The 23,392-nt window shown below is 41.2% G+C and overlaps 1 protein-coding gene across 2 annotated transcripts in view; it reads right to left on the bottom strand.

Annotated features, from left to right (window-relative positions):
• The window catches only part of PRIMA1 (proline rich membrane anchor 1), a 789,901-nt gene that overhangs the window by 14,246 nt on the left and 752,263 nt on the right, over positions 1 to 23,392 (bottom strand). The window contains exon 5 of one of the 2 annotated variants that reach the window (XM_085626481.1): positions 7,854 to 7,885. The exons of the other annotated variant lie outside the window; for it this stretch is intronic. Within the exon in view, the coding sequence (XP_085482607.1) occupies positions 7,879 to 7,885 (7 nt within the window). The 3' untranslated portion in view covers positions 7,854 to 7,878. The remainder of the gene's footprint in view (positions 1 to 7,853; positions 7,886 to 23,392) is intronic. 2 annotated transcript variants of the gene reach the window in all.

Here is a 23,392-nt window from a genome sequence, read left to right as displayed (position 1 = left end):
AACTGGGAACAAAAACTGTCCCTGACAATTCAGTCGGACTGGCCGTGGCAATTCATTTGGACTGGCTACAGGAGGGGGGGGGGAGCGTGGGAAGCACTGCTGCTGCTTTTGGTACAGGGGGCTGATATTGCAGCACTGCTACAAAACCGTCTCCCTGTACCAAAAACAGACCCCACCGGTCCAAAACCAGCCCCCACGCTTACGGCCCAACGGGGAAATGCCCGGTGCCCGCTACGGCCTGTCTGGCCCTGCCTGAGAGTAACAACTAACTTTGCAAGTATGCATTTGGAACAGCGAATACGTTGACGGTAATCAGTTTAACTTTGCAAAATAAACGAGGGCCATTAGAAAGTTTTGTGCTTGATGCAGGAGAAACAGGTCTCCATTCCCTCTCAGATACTGCTGAATAGACGTTGCATAATCCTACTTCTAACATCATCTGAAGGGGACTTTAGTCCTGGTTTCATATGTTTCCTCTCCACATAACACAAAGGTTTGGTGGACAAATGAAAGCAGTTTACTGCCTAATTTTTCACACATCTCATCATAGCCTGATTGAAGTGCAGTCAGAACAATTGTTAATTCTCCATAAAAGTGATGTCTTTAACTCTCAATTTTTGAGACTCCCAATATATTGTGTGCAGACAAAAAGGAATAGAGCCCACAAACCAAATGAAAGCATATTTTGGTAACTTGCCTACTTCTTGAGACTTTTTTTATCACTTGCTATTTGACTGTGCAGCATTAACTGTGCCCCGCTTATTGAACATTACCAGCAAGCAGGACATCTGCTTCACCATTTGAAATGGCAAGTGATCAAACAAATTTCAAGGAGTACACAAGGTACCAGTTTAAAATAGACCATGTTATCTTTGGAACGCAGACAGATTGACCACCTGGATTCATCCGTCACTCGTCTCAATATCAATGATGAAAGCATGCTGACATTGTTTACATATGGAATTTGATGTAGGACTGATGTAATTCATATAATCTATATTTAATTAATTCAAGTTTCACTTTTTTATTCGGTTTGTGGGCTCTATTTATTTATTTTTGTACATGTTTGTTTTCCTTTGCACCTCCTCTGTATTGGCCTTGGTTGCCTTCTTTGGGACATTAATTCCCATTCTGTCAGGCACATTTGATCTTTTAGTTTATTATGGTTGACTGTTTTACTATAATATTTTTAATGTTGGGCTTGTTTGTGCCTGTGGTTTTTACCTTAGTCAGACTGGTATCTCCTTTCTGTATGTGACTTCATTTCCATTAGTCTCTGGGTACCCTATGTGATTGCGTTAGACTGTGTTACATGTTATGGTGCACATGTATGCAGGTGGATTTTCTTATTCTTCTAAAGTCTGCGGGAGTACACAGTAAGCATTACTGTTTCAGCAACACTGACCGGTCTTGAATTTTACAGACACTTTTTATTAGCAGTTAAATCATCCCCTGTTTTGCTGCTGGGAGCATCCTGCTAGGTATTCCTTGCTGGGCACTTGTTTGTTTGTGCCGTACTTTTGATTTTAAAGGTCCTGCTAGGCATTTCCTTGTGGGCAGTTGTTTTGCTGGTGTCTAACTGTTAATTTTTTTACCCTGTGGGTTGCATGCCAACCGGGCATCCCCTTTCCAGGGGATGTGTTTTGGACTTGCCTCTATCATGTAACCTATTTTCTCTGGTATTTTTCTTGTATCATTTTTATGTATTGCTACTGACGTGCCTTACGTTTTTGCCTCATCTTATTGAGGGCCCCCTATGTTCTCATTTTAGACTCATTCTGTGGGAATTTTATACCATAACAGCATCTTTATTCTAGTTCAATCCAGGTTATGTATTTGAATTATGGTGTATTGGTCTATCGGTAAGCTGGATCTGTGTTGTTTCTTACTTGAGTTATCTTCTCCTTGCCTCCTTTTTTGTCTATGATTGGGTCCTAAAGCTTGATTCACTACTATCTCTTATGCTTGAAACATCATGTTTGATTTTGATATTTTCTAGGTAAACCATTTTGGTCAGGTTGTGCATGTTTCTCTTGTTACAGTTTCCTGTACACAATTTCCTATCCTTTCTCTTTTTGGTTCTTAGGCTGCATTTTCTTAAGTGTCTTACGACAACGGCCCTTATGATAATCCTGGTCAATTAAACTGTTGGGGTCAAAACTTCAACTTTCTAATGTTATGCAGTATGGACCGCATTATTCACTATTATTAGGTCTCAGAACTTTTGAAGGTCTCCTCTGTTTTGAAATTCAATGATTAGACGAGGTAATATTTTGCAGACCATTGTGTGTAAAAGGTTTATCTGTACCATTTATTTTGAACAAGTCTCTTCACCTTCTGTTTTTCACCAATTTCACTGCTTTGCACACTTAATGCACTTATTGAGTGTTGTTATAATACGCCAATAAAAATTGGTTTGTATTGCCTTTGGAAAAACAAGTTCTTTTTTGCATTCTGTTTCTAGGTGTTTATTTGTTTTGATTTTGACCTTTTTGTTATCTGTGCTTAACTGTCTGTAATTTCTTATTTCTTCTTTCCCTCCCCTAGAGTGAGCCAATTATTTGTTGTATCACTTTGACAAGCTGGCACACAATGCACAGCTTACCTTAGAGAAAAATCCATTTGCCACACATGCAAGACTGCTAATTCATCAATACAGTTACTAAATACTATTAAAGATAATCAGTTGTAGGGGTCACAGATTATTACAAAAACAAACAGTGTTCATGGGAAACAATGAAAGTAAAAAAATGATTACTAGACCAAGGAGTTTCTTAGACTAGGACCGAAGTGCACTCTTCATCATAAATAGAGCATTTACGGTAGGCAAGCAGGCCTTTTGGTAGGATCAGGACCCATGCGTCTTTTGGGGTTAGTCAGAGTCTACTTCCATTAGACCTCATAAAAAGATCTTGATCTAGAGAATCATGTCTAAATTTGGAGACAACTCTCCCAAATACTCAGGTGGACAGGCTGAAATCATTCACAGCAGAAAGCAGACAAGTCTTCATACCTTTATCTGTTTCAGTTCTCTTCTAAAGTGAATGGACCAGCCAAATTAAAGGCAAACCCCAGACTGTGTTTGGGAAAACAATCCATGGCTCACCACCAGTCTCTTCTGAGTACCATAGATTCTGAGCTGAGTTCAGAAAAAGGAGCACTCTATGCCCCACACACACTCTGCATCTTTCATTCTCATTGTAGCCCTGAAGCTGGGCCCCTTTCCCTTACTCCCTTAAAAGTAACCAGGAAAATTATTGGGGATTAGCAAACTTCAAGATAACCGTTATGGTTGGTGTGCTGCTACAGCTCTAATTTTGGAGTTATACAGTATCATTCGGGATACACGATAGAACTAGCAATCGGCGGAGCTGAAAGTGTGGAGCCAGGGGTCTCCATGCAAGTGCTCTTTGGGCTCCACAGAGCTGGTGAGGCCTTGTGATATCCATAGCTGGTGAGCAGCAGACAAATTAAGATGGTGTTAGGACTGAGCTGTGGTTTGGGTCATCAGGACACCTGCCCTGAAGAAGAAGGTCAAGAATCATTGTGTCTCCATGGATGTGCCTTTGTCCCCCATGCCCAACCTAGGGGATGCATTGGTGTTTCCTGTGGTGTACGGCCAAGGTGTGAAACCTTCCATGCAGTTTGACAAATGTACAGGGTCTTGTCACTTGGAGTGTTGCTCTGACCTACCATCCTATACTCATACTTAAGTACCCCTTAATAAGAATAAACAGTAAGCTAAACGTAGATTGGACTTCTTGATCCCATGAGTTCATGTGATGAGTGACAAACAAAGGGAGTTTCCTGAAGCTACAAAAGCAACAAGAGTTACAATCACTCACACAAAGAGAATCCTTAAATATGAATGTCTTGAATGATTTACAAACTACTATTTGCCCACTAATAAAAGAAGAGAATCTGCTGAAAATGAAATGGAGGACATAAAGAATCATGTTTCTGTGGCTGAAACAGTCATTCAAATATTGAATCAATGTATGAGCTGGGTGAAAATAAGGATGGGGGAGAGCAGGGAAGTGGATTTTGTAAATTTGAAAACTGTGCAATCACATCAGTTTTAAATTCAGAATCCAAGGTGGAGTTTTTAAAAAATTAGGCCAAGACCAACAGAGTTCAAATTTCAGTGTTCCCAGTGCCAGACAGTGTGGTGGACTCATATGCTAAAGTACTACAGTTCATGTGTAAGGTAGCCCTGAAAAAAGAAACAATGGCTAATGTGGGTGCGCTAAACATTCCTTCTGTTATATCAAAAATTAATTAAAGGTAACAAATTTCTAATAAAGTGCACTTTGGAGATCCAGATTAGCTACAAAAGACGATAACTTACAGAATAGTATTGATAGAGGCCTAAAACCCATTTGTGTTTCAAATGATGAATAGAGCAGCTAGCAAGTTCAATGACAGTTGCCTCATGCTTCTTGTTTAAAGAAATCAAAGGGTGCATATGAGCTATTTTAAAACAAACTTCCTACATGTTCTAGGTGGACCAAATCACAGTGAAATGGTAATTTAATAAATAGTGGTTGCCCAGAGAATGCCATAACACAAAGATCAATTTATATTAAAACTAAATCAACAATATTGGTCCTGAAGAAGTCTATATAGGACTAGTAGGGGGGCCAAAATGGCTTTGACTCATTTTAGAAAATCCAGTAATCTTGCTTGTCAATGATGTATTACAGAAATCCTATGTAATATAAATAGTGGTGGGTTTGATGTTTTTTTTGCCACAATACAGATGCCAGAGGATGGTTGAGTGATTAAACAGAATGATAGAATAATCATTGATAAGAGTAAGTTGAATTGTGTTAAAGTGATTATTATTGTTTTAAAATGTTTAGTGATCAAATAAGACACTTTTAATATACAACTGACTCAGATGGAAAAGTAAGGAATTTGCCCAGACCCTCTAGTCAACAGGCAGCTTAAAGTTCAGCCAGCCCAAAGCCTTGAGTCCTTTTGTGCAGACCTGCAAAGGACCATGTTGAACCCAGAGTTATTTTTTTAAGTGCTGATCCTAAAACAAATTTCAAACTAGAAACTAGCACCAAGCACATTGATTCTAGGAAAAGCGTGTGGTTAGCCGTTGTCCTCCCAAAAACAAAGTCATTTAACCTGTGAAAGATATTTTGAGTGTGACTGAAATACAGGATATCATGCTCAGCTTAGGAAAACAGCAATGTGCCAGAATTCTAAAGGCTGCATCTAGAGTACAAATTTAAACTTTTGAAGAAAGTGCAAACTGTTCCTGAAGTCACACTGCCTATCCTGCCAAATACTCATAATGCAAATGGGTGCCACCTGGAAAATACTCCAATAGTAAAAAACCTGTAATTTATACATTTCCTTCCGGGTGCTAATAGACTTGCATTTTTCACATTGTGTCTGGTATATCTTCACTGAACCAGATAAGTAAATTTATATCAGGATGTTCAGCTTTAAAGTAGCTAACGTTTTGGGACTCTAGCAAGTGTATGAAGGCTGGACCTTGCATTTGATCAGTACTGCACAGAACAGATAGAAGTACTTGTTGTTTGCTGAACCTAGCAAGCTAGGAGTAGCCAGGACCATAGTAAAACAGAAGGGCTAGTAGCAAGTAAAATCAGGAGTGCAGGTTTCAAATGTGCAAACAAGAAGAGTTGTGATGCAATCGGTCACAGTTCTACAGTGGAGTGTAAAGACCTACTTAAATAAACTAATGTCCAGAAATTATTCAATGGGCAAAGATAAATACTTTCACTGTTCTCTGCATCTACCCACAGCCAAACATGCACTCAAGGACTGACCTCATCATTGATCCTGGCTCTACTTAGAAGATCCACAAAGACACACTGTAAAGTTTCTAAACTTTTATATTCCATAATAGGATTTAAAGTGCTCCTGTTAACATTACTGATACCAAGGTCCCACGCACTAGCCTTTTAAAATAGCTATTGTGATGAGACTAGGTCTAAAGCTCAATAACGGTTGGTAAGGCACTACCACAGATAAGAAAGATATTAAATGTTCAATAGTTACTAACAATTTCTGCTACAAACCTCATGTTTCAGTAAATAATGATCAATACATAATTAGATCATGCACACCCCTTTATGAAAAATTGATGTTTAAATAAAGTCATGAAGAAGTTTTTTTTATTTCTTTATGCAAAAAGTGCTTCTTGACACAGTTGGCCTAAATATTGTTCGACTTGCCTCCAGTTTGTCCAGAAAAGGATCAATCAACTTGTCAGAAAATATGATGCTCAGCCTTTATTCAAACAAGGTTCTGTCAACTTGTGATGAATTAGCAGAATGGTACTCAGGCAACGTGTATTTTGCTCTGGCCAATGAGCTTTTTCAAATCTGCAATATCACCATACTGAACAAGTCTCTATCGAGACAAATTCAAACGTCATTTTGATCAACTCATGTCTGTTGCGACAAGACCAAATACATTATAAGTGCTTTAATTATGACATTGATGGAATAGTAATTCTTCAAAGGGTTTACGGAGTGTGCATGATCCTATTATTCACTTACAAAACAGTTCTGTAAATTCCATCCTCAGTTATGTGGCCTGTAGTTCATACAGTGTTATTTTTTATATCTGCCTATGTGTGAGCTTTACTTTGATTATACATGAATTATATTACATGTTGGTTGTTTGTACCTTTCCCTCCTAAGATCTCTGGTGACAGTAGATCCTGAGCTCAGAAAAACCACCTGAGGAGAGAACAGGAATGATTTCTCACCCCATGTGTGAACAGCTTGATTTGGGGTCTGTTGGATGCTCAGGGAGAATGCTTTATGCCCCAGGAGTCCCTGCCACATAATCACATTATCAGTATTATATATTTATTATCCAATCAATAAAAGATTGCCTATAGTGCACACCATTAATATTTGTCTGCACAGATAAGGATGTGAAACAAAGAATAGAAAATGAATCAAACAAGTGAATGTCATTCATACATTCAATGTATAGCACTCAAAAATTATGTACTGTATTGCGAATGTTTTTAAGTGTAGTGTATTATTAATATGTTCCCTCTGGAGAACAATATTTAAATCAACTAACTGAGCAAGTGCACAAATATGCATGATAATCCCGTAAAGTCTTTCGAATTAGTGGAAAAGGTGTTTGATAATATTTGACATATGTAAGCATATCTGGTAATCGAGAATGTCCATGGATCTACCATATCTCTCCTACAATTCTTTGTGCACTTCATAAAATGTGGAAATCTGCTCCAAATGTAGGACTGAATCTACCGGTGCATATTTCTGACATACTTGGTCTGTGTGACTTAATGAACAGAAACCTTATATAATCTTATATACTTACATTTCCTTCAAGAGGAAAAGAAGAGGTTAAACTTTTCAGATGAATAAGATCCTCACCATTTCAAACACATTAACAACCAAAGAGGCAGGCCAGCTACCAGTAGTAGATCAAGCAACGTTATTGTGAGGATGTTTATGGAAACCACAGAGTCCTTAGTGACAGGATAAAAAAAAACATACTTCCTTTCACGTTTACAATAGGTGTCTGAAGCTCTCAGCTTTTGATGTTATGTAAATCTCAAAAGGGCACTTACGGTAAGGAGTTTGTGAGTGGGAGGGCAATTAGTTGCTGGACATTAACGTTCGGGCATCAGGTAAGTAAATCTTGAGGAATAGATGAATAAGGTGGGAGGGTTAATTGTTACAAGACAGTGGAGGTATCTCCTGGAAAGGGACTATAAGGTGAAATTGTGTGGTGTTGTAAAGGGTAGAGTTAAGTCCCTGAGAAGACAGGGTAGAGAATTGTTTTATTTAATGTTTAGGATTCATGTAAGTAACACCACATACCATCTGTTCACTGCCTCAGGGTTATTTATTGACTAGAAAAAGAGAAGAAAAGAAGAAAGAGAAATATGGAACATTTTTCGACTGCTAGACATGTATAAATTATCACAGAGCCTCTTACACAATATAACCTCCATAGCTTGTCTACATGTTCTGTTATTTTCCTATTGACAAAAAGAAAGAGCTAGAATTGCAGTATGATAGTCGTTCCTACTTGTTGACTTTTGTCTGTCTGTAACCTTTATTTACAGTGGGTGCAACAAATTTACACTTTTGTGAACATAGGGATCTTGAGTTAGGCATCCCTACAAAAGGTTGCAAAGCTGTCTCACAAGAACCTTTATGGATTAGACAAAAGTGGCATAACAAGGTAGTTTCTATGAAAGAGGTAATAGATGATAAACTCCTATGACGTGGGCTCCATAACTCAGATTGCATATATGTTATGCAGATTGAGTACTAACTTGACTTTTTAAATGTTTGTTTTTATAGTCCAGTGTTCACTGCATTACAATCAGCTACAAAGTAATCTTCTAGGAATGAGAGAATAAAAAAAGGTTTATTAGAGTCAACTATTGTTTATTAGCTTATGGTGTACAGCAATCCTCAAATTTTCACACCCAAGACATGGAATGACCTACCTCAACACAACAGATCCTCCTCCTAACTTCTTGATTTCTGCAAGAAGCTGAAGACCTCGCTCTTCATATAAGCATCTTGGGACCAAACACTTACGCACTATGCCTAAGCGCCTGGATACCCTCTAGGGTGATTAGTGCACTATACAAATCACCATAACAGGTTTCCAACTCTACAAAGGAAAGGGACAGCTTTTCAGATTGAAAGGTACTGTGTGCAGTGTTAACAAAACTGGCCCCAGGAACGGCACTTGCAGTAGGTAGGCTTCCATTCAAACAGGAACAAATGGCTTTCATAGTGCCAATCATCTACGAGTTTATAATAGTTAGACCGCTCTTTCAACTGGAAATGGTCTAGGTGTCACCCAGGTATGTCTGAAATCAACACCTATGACTGTTCAACTTTAGATACTATATCATCAAGAGGCCAACCCTTGCACCACCCCGAAAATAATTATATATATTGCTCCAAGAAATGTAGACCAGTTCGAAGTATGTTGCCAAAACAATCAAATCAAAGACAAAACAAATTTCCTTCACAGCTAGTCTAGTATATGGAATGAAATCTAATAAAATACTTGTATAGAATCAGTCAGTCAAATACTCTTTATTCGATTCGTTAAAATCATAAAAGACATGAAAAATACATATATACAACATACGCCATAAAAACACTCAATTTCATATTACAATTGAATCATCTTTATTGGGTGTTGAAAAACGAAACCCCTAAAGGACATAACATATAAACACAAAAAATATACATGCGTATAATACATTTTATAAAAAGCGCATTATCATTCAGTGGCCAGTCAGCCGCGATTTATAAGCCATAAGTAGTACTAACTATAATTAAAAAATACAAGATAAGGTAGGCTTAAAAATAAGCAATCAGGAAAATTCAAGTACAACAATATTCAAATGCATAAGGAAAAATAAAACTCAGTGCAAGAACGACTGGTTTATCAGGTTGCCAATCACAACTACCATCAAGATCAAAATCAAAAGAATATTTTGATATGGCTAGAGGATATTCATGGTGAGAATTCAATCGTCATTGCTCAAAGTGCATGTGTAATTGGGTGTTTTTCTCTTGAAACAGTATATGATAAAAAATGACATTAATACATCCCTCCTAAGGCTGTTGTTAATCCTAAATATTTGCATCTTAATCACCACGGCTAGCAAGGATATCTAAACACAAGTTCAAAATAAAGCTCAGTACAAATATTGCTAAATTATTATTCAAGACTCACTTACAGCCATAATTCAGATATCAAATTCAAACAGTATTTTACTGGAATTAGAAAAGAAGCTACACAAGGCATAAACAGGGATCGGTCAGCATTGTTCAAGTGCCTGTGCAATGAAAGTTGGAATCAATCCTATTTACAGCTGATACAGCACTCTTGGAAAGATAAACTAGACATAGTGAGTGTTCAGTCAATATTGTTCAAATTCCTCGTGCAATAAAGATTTTAATCAACCCTGTTTACACTTAATACAATAACCATAACATATTTAAAAACAGTAAACATTAGAACATAACATTTAGTGCATTCCTCCTAGATGCTGCTCTTGCTTTAAAATTGTACTACTCACTCGCCGTGTGTAAAGTCAATTTCTAGAAAACGCAAATACAAGCCATCTTTGTTATCACTTTTTAGCATTCTGATGACATCCATTATATGTGCTATAGATAAAGTACGACAAATAGGGATAATCCAGGTTTACCTCAGTTTGGTATAGGAGGGACAAAAAACAAAGTGTTCCTCTGTCTCAGTGCTTGCGCCACATAAAGGGCAGGAAGATGGACCTTGATTTTCCCTCCATATGCTTTGATATTCATTTACAAGCAGAATTTCATATCTGAATTTTAGAAAAATTCATCTAGCTTGAGGTGGTTCAATTCTATCCAGAAACAATTAAAAACCGGGGTTACTCTTAAAATCTAAAAACCTCTTGGTTAAAGCACCAGTAGCAGGCTTACACAACCGGTTCTTCTGAATATAGTTCCATTATCCACTTTTTAGCTGGCCCAGTGTATCTTTCTTAATCCAGTCAGGGTTGTCCCATATTTCATGCAATCTTAGCTTATATATCCAGGTTTTAACATGCCTGTGCCATTTGCCCAGATTATTTATCCTGGGCTTTCACTTCTATAAATAATTGCTTGAGCTGAGTTGGAGAATTACCAGTCCAAACACTGGGCCAGTATACCAAGAGTTTAAGAACCTCCACATGCAATACATTCTTTAGACCAAGATCTAGTTGCCTGGGTGTATGAGGAGCACTCTGAAGCAACATAAGTGTAGATCTTATAAACATATTTTCAGTTTTCTGAAGTCCCCTTATTTGGTCCATGCCCCAGATCTCTGCTCCATATATACCTGCACATAGTCCTCTTGCACAGTAAACTGCTAGGGCTGGCGATATTGGTCTGCAATTCTTGCACTCAGGTAATCAAGATCTTTGACTTGTTTTAAACAATCTGATCCTATCTTAACCTTCCCTCTAAAAGCCTTATGCGGACTAAAAGTCATGACTTTTTTTGGGGATATGTTAATTTCCAAGCAATATTTTTCACAGGAAGATAAGAATCGATAAAATTTTACAGGACCAGACCAGACTCTCTAGAGTGTCTCAATGAGCCTGTTAATATATAGGGTGAACAGAGTTGGAGCTAATATGCATCCTTGTTAAGCACCGCTATTAATATTTACATGTTCTGTTAGCTCACCTTTCGCCCAAGAAGCGCTGAAAAATCAGCACGAACGGCTGCATGCCATGCGCAAAAGAGGGCGGTCATTAGAGTTGATTTTGCTGCTGCTCGAGTAGAAAATCTAGGAGATCGGCAGCAAATCTACTAGTCTGACCATGACTGCTTATGACCGTCCAATTCCAAAATTATGCCAGGGGACGCCCAATCTCGCCTGCCAACTTGCATATCCGGAGCCTTGCAGAAAACTGGCGATTGGCGGAATTTGACTGGGACTTGGCGTTATAAAAATAAGACACCATTCCACAAGCTGAATGAAACATTCTGCCCACCCCTAATTCGACACAAAAGCAGTCAATCTTAACATAAAGGCAATGTGTAAAGTATTTATGCAGCACACAAACAATAATAAAGTGAAACACAACACTGCAAAAATGCCCCAGTCATTTAGAAATGCAAATTTTAATGACTAAAATGATACCAGAGAGGAACTTCCAAACGGAAGAACTCGAGATATGCAACTTCAAAGTTTTAGGTAGGTATACCACCTAAAAGCACAACGTGCCACTCAGGGTCATTTGGTCATGCTTGTCTGGGGAAAAGTCACAAGTTCAGGCTGACCTCGATGGAGCAGGGGCTGGATACACGGTTAGTCCTGCTGAAAAAGTTACCTTCTCAAAGTCTGAGTGGAGGAAGTCGCGATGAGCAGTTAGAGTATTGTGGATGTCTGCCTCTGTAGCGCAAAGAGCAAGCCTGGCATTGTTGATGGTTGTCACTGTAGCGTGAAGATCCAGTCGGGCATCACAGACTGTTGTTGCGGCAGCTTTGCTTTGACGGTCACTGCAGGCTGTCATTGCTGTAGCGCAAAGTGCAGATCACGTGCTGCTGATCGTTGCTGGTGGTTGCTGTAGATCAAATAGTCTAGTTCACCGGGGCTTCTTGTTGTAGGTCTTTGTTGTAGGTATTTGAGGGTGTCAGAGTCTCTGTGCAAGCCGGCCAATTCACGGTCACTGAGAGCACAAAACTTCAGAATCTCACCTTTCATCACAGGAGGAGCTCGATGTCAGCCAAGGGGCTAGGACCTAAGGAGGCACCTCTTGGGGATCAGGAACTCACTACAGCAGAAGCTGGTAGGGCTCAGGCAGTTCCAGTGGCAGGACCGGGTAGGTGCAGTGTAGCAGGGCAGCTGGGCAGTTGCAGGGAGGCCTCTGGAGCTTGCTGTGTTCCTTTAGCTCAGACAGGAAGTCAGCCAACTGACCCTGGGAGTCACTAAGGTTAGCCTGGAATAAGGAGAGCATTTCAAGTCTTCCTTCTCAGAGAGCAGGGCAGCCCTCTGATAGTAACAGGACAATCCTCTGAGGAGCAAAGCAGACCTCAATCAGTAGGGAAGTCCTCCAGGGCGCAGGTAGTCCTGCTTCCGTAATGTCCACAGGTCCAGCAGTGTACTTTTGAATAGCTTAGGAGTTCCAATATTTAAATCATGGTGATCAGTGACAAGGGTAAAGTGTTTTCCGTACAGAATACATGGAAGTGTTCAAAAGCCCACACTACAGCTAGACTTTCTCATGTTGGGAGTAAGCGCATTCGGTCTGCAACAAACTCCTGTGCATCTCTGAGCATTGTCGTGTCCATTGCACTGGTCGTGGATCGCGCCCAGCCCCACTGAGCTTGCATCTACCACAATATCAGTATGTAGTTTTGGATTTAAATAGGCCATTTTAGTCACGTTCTCAATTGCATGTTTGATTTTCTTAAAGCTTTAATCAAATTAATGTGACCAATTTAACAGAGCATTAAGTTTTGTCTAACCTCTCAATGGGACACTGATTGTGGCAAAGTCACAAATGTACCTGCAACAGTAACTGGCCATGCAGAAGATAATTGCAGCATGGTCACATCCTGTGGAGAACAAGTGGACAATGTGGCTTACACTTTAGCCGGATCTGGTGTCATCCACTTTTCTGAGAAAATATGCCAGATGAATTTGAGATTTGTTTTGTGAAACTCACACTTTTCTACATTCAAAGTGAGACCTGTGTCAGCAAGTAAATGGCATACTTATATAAGGGCTTTGTCATGATCCTTTCGAGTGGCCCAAAATACCAGTATATCATCACTGTAAAAGCATGTGTGACAGGCTGTATTATGTGGCGAGTGACATCCTGAAAAAGCTCTGCAGCTGACGACATCCCCAAACATAGGGCCATATGTAGGAAGCCTAATACCGGTCGGTAACGGACGATTTTCGGTAAATATACCGTTACCGACCGGTATTTAGGCTTTTGCTGTGTAGGGGGATCATTTCATGATTCGGTAATTTACCGATTCGGTAAATACCGAATCATGAAATGAGATGTAGGGGGAGTGTGTGGGTGTTGTGTGGATTCGTTATTTACCACCAACTAAAAGTTGGTGGTAAATGACGAATAGGTGTGAAAAAGCATTTTTGTGCACTTTGCAGTGTGCAATGTGGCAGACATACATGCCCTTAGGGCATGTATGTGCGCCACATGTGCACACATGGACGAATCAGGGGTGCAACAGGGTGTCAATGTGACACCCTGCCACCCATGATGATGCCTCCCCCATTACCGAATCGGTATTTACCGATTCGGTAATGGCAACTGGCTTCCCATTCATTCCTATGGGCCTCCAGGCCCATAGGACTGAATAGGAAGCCAGTTGCCATTACCGAATCGGTAAATATCGATTCTAAAATACCGACACTTACCGATTCGGTATTTTTCTACCTACATTACATTTACCGATTCATAAATACCGAATCGGTAAAATTCGGTATTTAAGAATCGGTAAATGTAATTTACCTACATACGGCCCATAGTCTTTTATAGTTGAACAAACCAACATGGGTAAAATATTCAATCACCTTGTGATATTTTCTTTATCACTCCTTACACTCCATCACCTGCAAGGCTCTTAAAGTATTTACTGATCTTTTGGTCATCTGCTTCTTCTAGCGCATAGATGAAATCATAGAATGTTTCGATTCATGCAGTCCATCTGACGTCAATATACAGTTTTTTTGCAGTATCTAATGGTGGTTTCAGGAACACAGCAGCATCATAACTTATGGTGGGACTTATTGACGCTGTGAGTATATGATGTCCTGCAATGGTTGTTGCTCACTCGGACCTGCACCTTCTGTAAGCATCAGCTCCGTGCTTACATCTGGGTCGTTGTTACCAGGGTGAGGTTGTACGGTGCCATCTTCTTTCTTGGCGTGAGTAATGATCTTGTCTCTTTCACATGTTTGTCACCGCTATCAGCGTTGTGCATCATTGCTGCCTTTAGCGTGTCTATGCACCTGGTCATCTCTGCCACTAGTACTTTCTTTGCACCTGGTTGTCTCTGCCTTTTGTGCTTCTGGTTTGCATCGACGATGACTCAGTGTTATGCAGTGGCACAGAATCTCTTCTTTCGGCCTTACCAGCAGGTTCCTGGCCGACTGTGAATAGGCCTCTCCGGAGGGCCTTCGTCTTCTTCCAAATCTTGCACTGGCTGGAGTGGTGATTTGACTCCACATATGCTAACCGTAGCCTGCATCACTTCTAATGAGGCACACGTGGCATGCACAAGCAGTTTGCTAGACCTTGGCAAACTCTCAGGTAGAGCAGTCTTGTTTCTTTGGGGCATGTATCCCCTACTCATTGACAGTTATAGCATCCTCCCCAGCCAGTGGCATGCACATTATCACACCACACAGGGAGCTCTGTAGTGCATGTCTTTATTCTTCAGAGTGCAACCATTAACTGAATGCACTGCATCATAAACTTTATTAACCACACCCAGACACACCCAACTGATTATGTGATTTTCCTACAGAGTCCATCAAGGACCAGATGGGTCCTGCTGTTCACATTCACAAGACACTATACCTTACAAAGCCAAATGTTTTGCTGGTTTCTTCCATTTACTATTCTATTTATGGCACATGCTTGACCATACAACTGAGGTAAATTCTTCACACGCAGAAGAAGTGCTCCACATGTTTTCCTAAATGCACCTTTTTAGTAGAGGCATTAATCCAGCTCAGTAAACACACTAGACAGGGACATACAATATGTCCCTAAGAGGCCCATTCATTCTGATGGTTCTAGCAACGGAAGCTACCAGCGCCAATAAAATTATAAATTGTGGTGTTTCACCCCGAGATCCTGGCTTCTGAAATCAGATGAAATCTATGGGTGAGACACCCAGGGGGAAACCATGCGAGGACTGGTGTTTCCACAGCGTTTCTCGCCTGTTATTACAGGAAATCCCTTAATAGTGATTATTTCTCCCCATACTCCAATTTCCACCAGTAATCAAAAAGGATAAAACTATGGATATATGGGCATTAAACAACAACCCATCTTGGATGCCAAAGGTGTTCATCGAGAACTGGGTGGACATGAACTCTAAAGGACATGCACTCTAAAGGCAATGCCCTGTAATTTAAGAAACCCGTTTCAGTTTTGTGCCCTAATTAAGGTATGTGAAAAAAAATGTTATAACTAAGCACTTGCCGCTTCATACACAGATTAAGGCAGGAAAGGCCCAGGGGTGACCCCGGTCTGTCTTGGCCATTTCCTACTCATTATCAGATATGCTGTTGGAAAAGGACGGCGAAGAGGGGCGCTTTTCTGATAATATACATTTGTCAATTAACCCAAGCAAGCAGCCTGCACCCCCTTTCACCGCAAATGTGCAAATATCAAGCCATGCTGTGGGCTCACTGTCCTATGCACACTCACATTAGCGGATTGGGATCGAGTTTTTTTTAGCTCTTTTATTTTTACTTCCTTGTTCGAATAGGACACACAAAATCATATGGGAAAGGTCCCTATGCCTCGAGGTACCGCATTGGAATACTTTTAATAAGCTTTCGTTACATTAAATGGTCAGAAAATTTGGGTTTTAATGTAACAGTTTGGAGTAGGCTCTTGTATCAGTCAAGGTCTGTTTAACATTTGTATGTGAGCCAGCGAAACTAATACAATAATCCTGCTGTCATAAACAAGGGATTACCACAACTGGAATCATTCGCATCTATTTCAAGCTTTTTTAAGCGTTTGAAGAAAATAGGGTTATTAAGAGTTCCAGCGAAGGAAAAAAAACAAGATTTAAGTGGACAATTAAACAACCATGTAAACAAGGAGGACAGCCAGTATCAGTTTATGGCTGAACAGACAGACACTTTTGGGGGTTCACAGTTACCTCACAAAGTTGCTTCGAATAAAGAGGATAGGAAAATCCTGATTCATGTGCGAGTACACGCGCCAAGTATTCTACAAACGGCCATACAATCGGAAACGTCCCACAATTGTCCTGTCATTTTCCTATGGGAAGCAGCTTTTGTTTTGCTTTCATATTTAAAGCAATCAATTAAGATGCAGCATTCAGAGGAAGTCGGAAGATTAATTTCACCATTTAGAAAGAGGACTCGTGGGAAGGATCAGCTAAACTCTTTCAATTTAAAAGTTAAAAATAATATGTGCAAACTGCAGTTATTCAGGGCATTGGTATGTAAACACGTCACACAAGAGATAGAACTGGTGGTATGTTAAAAAGTAAGTAAATCACATTTAAGTAAAAGCACAGCACCCACAGAACAAAAAGTGGTTCATGGTTAGTGAATAAACATCAAACAGAAGCAAAAGGACAGATAGGATATCTTTAACTATCATAAAGCTACCAGTATGATCAAACACATTTCTTCTGATAGGAACCGATGCTAATCCCTAAATTGCTGTAACTAGACATTAACACAATCTTCATTAATTCTAATTATGCAATATATTTCAATTTATAGAGCCATCGTTTTTGTTTCTGAGAGAAAATGTTTTCATAATGTTAATTTACAGATGTATTTTCTGACTGGTATCGGTAAAATACGATCACAATTCCTAAAATGCAAGTAATATTAACAGTATATTAAAAGAAGACAAAAGGGGGATTCCAAACATTGGCAAAGCCAAAAGGTTGGTTAGTTGCTTTCCAAGAGAAAGTATTCTTCGTCGATTTGCAAGTTCGTGTAATATGGCTGTGTGGGAGGGCAAGGGTGATAATGAATAAACGACTGGATGGCTATGTGAGTTCCTGGATAGATGAATGAGCAAGTGACTGAGTGTGAAGATAATCAACTAGAGGGTGCTGAATTCTTCTAAGACAGCAGTGACCCATGACTGAAGAATGATACCCAATTATATTAGTAAAAACACAACACATAGAGAAGGAATGAGCCACTACAGGGAAAAAGAGACAGATCTGTGAGCAAGGCAATGTTGTTTTTACACAAGATAAAACTCGCTTTCTTATTCACTGTGACAAACATGAAGCAATGAGCAGGCCCTTCGTGAGACATTTTTAAATGAAAATAAAATACTCTTTTTTTAAAAAGGGAAAAGAGAAAATGCAAGTCCTGCTAGCTGACATTTGAGATGACAGTCAAATGGCCGAGAATAGCAGAAACATTGTTCGTGCGCCAGGTCATGCCCACACTGCTGAAAAAAAAAGAATACCCAGTGGCGGCTTGCCAAGGGAGTGCTGCGGGGCATCGGGGCGGGGGATGGGCAGGGTGGGGGGTAGTAAACTCTGGCATACGGCGTAAAGGAGTTAAGTAAATAAAACCTTTTACATTGCGGGTGCTGCATCGCCGAGTTGGCGTTGCAACGCACGGAAAGTAAATTGCTTTGCGCGCCATCGGCATAAGCAAGGGATCTTCACGAGGGAGAGGTGTGTGGAGGTTCTTGGGGGATGGCAGAAGTGCAGACGGTGATTCAAGTAGGTGGGTCCTTGATCATGGAGAGCTTTGTAGGTGTGTCAGTAACTTGAAATGGCATCTCTTCTGGACCGGTAGCCAGTGGAGGTCTTTTAAGTGCTGGGTGAGGTGGGTTGTCTTGGGCAGGTTGAGGATCAGTCTAGCAGCTGCGTTCTGGATCATCTGGAGTTGTTGCATGAGTTTGGTGGTGGTACCTGCATAGAGTGCATTGCCATAGTCCAGTCAGCTGGTGATGAGGGCAGGTGCTACCGTCTTTCTGGTGGTGATGGGGAGCCACTTGAAGACTTTGCAGAGCATGTGCAATCATGCTGAGGAGACGGCGTTGACCTGATGTTTCATGGAGTGTTCGCTGTCTAGGATGATGCTGAGGTTGTGTGCTTGGTCCTTTGGTGTTTGGGTGGGTCCGACTTCAGATAGCCACCAGGAGTTGTTCCAGAGGGTGCTGTGTTTTCAGAAGATGACAACTTCTGTCTTGTCCATATGGAGCTTTAGGCAGTTGTCCTTCGTCCATGCGGAGATGTTCTTCATGCAGTTGTGAAACTAAGTCTTTGTTGAGGTCGGTTCAGCAGAGAGCGATAGGATGAGCTGTGTGTCGTCGGCATAGGGGATGATGTTGATGTTGTACCATTTGACAATGTCTACAAGTGGTGTCATGTAGACATTAAAGAGTGTTGTGCCAAAGAATGAGCCTTGGAGCAATCTGCAGATGTTATGCTTAGCTTGCGATGTGAACGGAGGGAGATTGATTTTCTGGGTGCGTCATGTGAGGAAAAATGCCATCCATTTGAGCGCGTTGCTTGTTGTGCCAATGTGGCGTAGGCGATCAATGAACGTGTGGTGGAAGACCGCGTCGAAGGCGGCAGAGAGGTCAGGCAGGATAAGCATGGCTAATTTACCTCTGTCGAGTAGGGTGTGGATGTCGTCTGTTGGGAGATAAAGGCTGTCTCAGGGCTGTGGTTGGTTTTGAATCCTGATTGGGAGGGGTCCAGTAGGTTGTTTCTCTCTTCACTCTGTGTCACTCCACTCTACACCACTTTGCTCTACGCCTCTGTACTCTGCACCACTCTACTCTAAGGGGCTGCACTTAACATCATTATACTCTACGGCACTCTACTGTATACCATTCTCCTCTACCCCACTTCACTCTATCCCACATCAATCTACTTTATGCCAATCTACTTTATGCCAATCTACTCTACGTCAATCTACTCTACGTCAGTCTACTCTACCCCACTTCTCTCTATCCTACACCACACTACTCTACGCAACTACACTGTATGCCACTGCACTTCACTCCACCCCACTTTATCCATGCTACTCTGTGCAACTCTACTTTATGCCACTCTACTCTATGTCACTCCAGTCTACGCCACTTCACTGCATCCCACTTCACTCTACCCCACTTCATTTTACCCCACTTCACTTTACTCTGCCCCACTTCACTGTACACCACTTCACTGTATACCACTCTAAGCCACTCTACAGTACCCTGTTTCACTGTCCACAGATATCTATATTTTTTTAAGTTAGATATCTGAAAAACTACTGAACAGATTTACACTAAATCACAAAAAGCAGGCTTTCTTGACCAACATCTAGCTTTCTGCCAAATTTGGTATAATTCCATTTAGCAGTTCAGGCTGTAGTGTTCAAAAAATTAAAAATCCCCATAGGCTTAACATGGGAAAAACGTGTTTTGGGACCCCCCCCTTTTTCTCGTCCCCGCTTGATAGATCACCCTGAAACTACAGCTTCAGCCAAGTCCCTGAAATAACATTTTTAGAGAAGAAAAAGGGGCAGGGTAGGAATACCCTGACCCCTTAGCTCTGGTCCTAGGTTCCCCCTGGGACCCCAACAAAGCAAAAAAGCATTTTTTAAAAATGTGTTGCCAAAAATCATGGCAGATCTGCATCTCTGGCAAAAATTCAAAAAGAAAAAACCCAAGCGTGCACTTCCACACTTTTGTTTTGAAAATGAGCCCCAGGTAGGCCGGCCCTGGGAAGATTTTTTTTAAAAGGAGGGGGTGCACGGGGCCTCCCTACTCAGCCTCCTCCCCGGGGTAAGCAAACTCTGTTGCGGGATTTGCAGACCACCCAAGCCCAGGGGACCACCACCTCCCCAGGGCCAAATTTAACTTAAAGAATGAGAAAAGTCCACCTTCTCTCCCAGGCCGTTCTTGGCCCCGGAGACCATCACCTCCCTGGGGTGACCTCTGCACAAGAAAGGGGGAGGCCGCACAAAGAAGGTGAGAAAAGAGCAGAAAGAGGCAGAAAAAAAGTCAGCAACAAGCAGAAAGAGGCAGAATAGAGGTGAGTAGCAAGCAGAAAGAGCAAAATAAAGGTAGAAATGAGCAGAAAGATGCAGAATAAAGGTCAGCAATGAGCAGAAATAGCCAGAATAAAGGTGTGAAATGAGCAGAAAGAGGCAAAAAATGATCAGCAACGAGCAGGGAAAGGCAAAATAAACGTGAGAAAGAAGTACAAAAAGTCAGAATAAAGGTAAGAAGGGAGCAGAAAGAGACAAAATAGAAGTCAGAAACCAGCATCAAGAGGCAAAATAAAGGTGAGAAACGAACAGAAAGAGGTAAAATAAAGTTGAGCAATGAGCAGAAAGAGTCAAAACAAAGGGCAGAAAAACAAGCAAGAAAGACAAAATAGAGTGTAGAAAAACAAGTAGAAAAGGCAAAACAGAGCCAAAGAGGAAAAAACAGATAGCACTCAGACACTCATACACCCACTCGCAGACTGTCAGATACTCTCACACTGACTCACAGACCCACACAAAGACTTACTGAAACACTCATGCACTCACTCACACACTCACTGTCAAAGGTTACAGGAACATTATAGTTAGGCTCAGATGTCATTCGAACAAAACCTGTGAAATTCAGAAGTGATAGCTGAGCTAACTAGAACGTACCCCCCACAACGCACTACTTATGACCTCAAATATTACATCACTTAAGACATGGTCAGTGACATCACTGTTGACATCACTGATGAAATCTCAATTGACATAACTAATGACATCATCCAGAGAAGCACTCACACACCCCCATAAACCTCTCATACACCCACTCACATGTCCACAAAACCACTCGCACACAGCCATTCACATACCCATTGACAGACACATACAAGTACTCACACAACCACTCACTCATCCATAGAGCTACTCATACAACTTAAGGTCGATTTTAGGTCTGGTTTAGAGGCAGCTTTAGCTATCTTGAGAGCCTCATGTTTTTGCAAAAATATAGCATAATGGTGCATAATATTATTCACAGAAAATGGGCTCTAATTCAGCCCACTTTAGTCATTAGTCATGTAGAATGCAGTTCAAATGTTTGTTCATCCCACAGAATAACATAGGTACAATGGGGCGATCTCTAATTTCTCCTCAGCCATTGGCTTTGCTCCCAGCTCGCTTATAATATTATTCATAAAAAAAGAGTGTGTCCTACTGAAAAATTCACCTAAAACTTTACTCTGCACATCCACTTGACAGGAGACAGGGCATGTGCATACTGTGATCTACATGAAACTACTGTGTTCCATGTTTGAAAACAAGAGCATAGCAAAAATATCCCATGACGCATTCAGAAAGCTGGTGGATGGGGGCAGAAGGGAGCATTATAGCATCTTACTTGCACGATCATAACATGATTCACTTTTGCAGGGCTTCTAGTGATTTATTTACCCACTTTGCTTATTTTGGGTTTCTTTCGTGATTACTTTTAAGATGGGAACATAGGAACAATGGAATGAAAAATACAGATATTCTTCAGGGGGGGGGAAATACATAAAAGATAACTTTCTACAGGACCCTTTATTTAATCTGGGCCAAGCAAAATAATGGCTTAACAGATATAAAAGGATATGAAGTGTTTGGGGTGGTTGGATATGGCAGCATGAAAGCTACTTCCTACTTTGCACTGACTTTATTACTACAGTACTGAAAATCTTATCCAAACATAAATCAGACTCCTGCATTTGATGGAATACTCAACATCTCAGCATGAAGTGCTTCTTACCAGACACCCTTCTGGAACCAGTAACAGAGCACGGACAAGAAGCTGTACACAGTTCCGGCCGGTAACACCATGTGCACAATCTGGTCTACGTTTTCTTCTTTAATTAGTTTCTTTAAGACAGACACGTGACTCTTTCATTCTCCTATTCGGTCCAAGATGCCATTCCTCAATGCATGCTTGTGTTATATATGTGTGACTTTAGAACCACTTAATACTGTATTGCTGAACTATGACTCTTATGAATCAACTCCTGTACCTCTTGCAAATGTTATCATATAACATGAAAAGCACTCCGATACCTTCTGGTCTAGCTACCGCCATACAAAACTCAAAATAATAATAATAATAATAACAGCCAGTCACTTACCCATACAGCCACTCCCACACCCACTCACTAACCCATACAGCCTCTTAACACAGCCACTCACTAACCCATACAAGCACTCACACACCCACAAAACCACTTACATACCCATTCAGACATCCATACAAGCACTTACACATCCGCTCACGCACACATACATCCATTCACATAGACACTTACTCTACAATACCGCCATTCACACACCAACTCACTTAACCAAACAGAAACTCAAACAGCCACTCACCCACCTATATAGCCACTTACACAGCCAGTCACTCACTCATACAGCCATTCAGACACCCACTCAATCACTCACCCATACAGTTATTTACACACCCACTCACCTATCCATACAGCCACTGACACACCCACTCACTCACCAATACAGTCACTCACATAGCCACTCACTCACCCACCCACACAGCTACTCACATACCTACTTATACACCCACAATGGGGATGGTGCTGCTTGTGGGTGCTGGTGGTTTTGGGAGCATCGGCACCAACATCGGGGAAGGTCGAGATGGCACAATCGGCGCCGGTCTGGATCTGGGAACAGATCCTTGGAGCCCAACTGGAGCTGGGGCCTGAGCCACTGGTGTGGAACCAGATGAAGCCCTTTCTGACCCTGCGGACTGAATGCTTGCCAGTGGGGATGGGCTGCCCAAATATGAGGCACATGGCCTCAAAACTCCTTTAGTTGGGCGTGGGTTGCTCCGGCTCCCTGAAAGTCGGGGAGGCAAGGAGTGGCCAGTCGCTGGCTCTACTGCAGAGCCAGGCCTTGAATGTTGATGCTCCCTCATCTGGTTGACCAATGGACAAGGAGAAGTCGAAGACCTCTTCGACTTCTTCTTCTTGTGTCGTGACTTAACCAAATGTCCCTAGTAATTGGAGTTGGATGAGGATCTCAAACTCTGCGACCGCTCCTGCGACCTTCCCCTCAACCGGGACCTCGAGTGTCACAGCATCACCTACCGAGCCACTATGAGCTTGATAGACAGCTCCCA

The sequence above is a fragment of the Triturus cristatus genome, chromosome 9 (assembly GCF_964204655.1).
Source record: "Triturus cristatus chromosome 9, aTriCri1.1, whole genome shotgun sequence".
Taxonomy (NCBI): Eukaryota; Metazoa; Chordata; class Amphibia; order Caudata; family Salamandridae; genus Triturus; species Triturus cristatus.
Note: the sequence above shows the minus strand (reverse complement) of the source record. Positions and strands in the feature narration are given on the sequence as shown.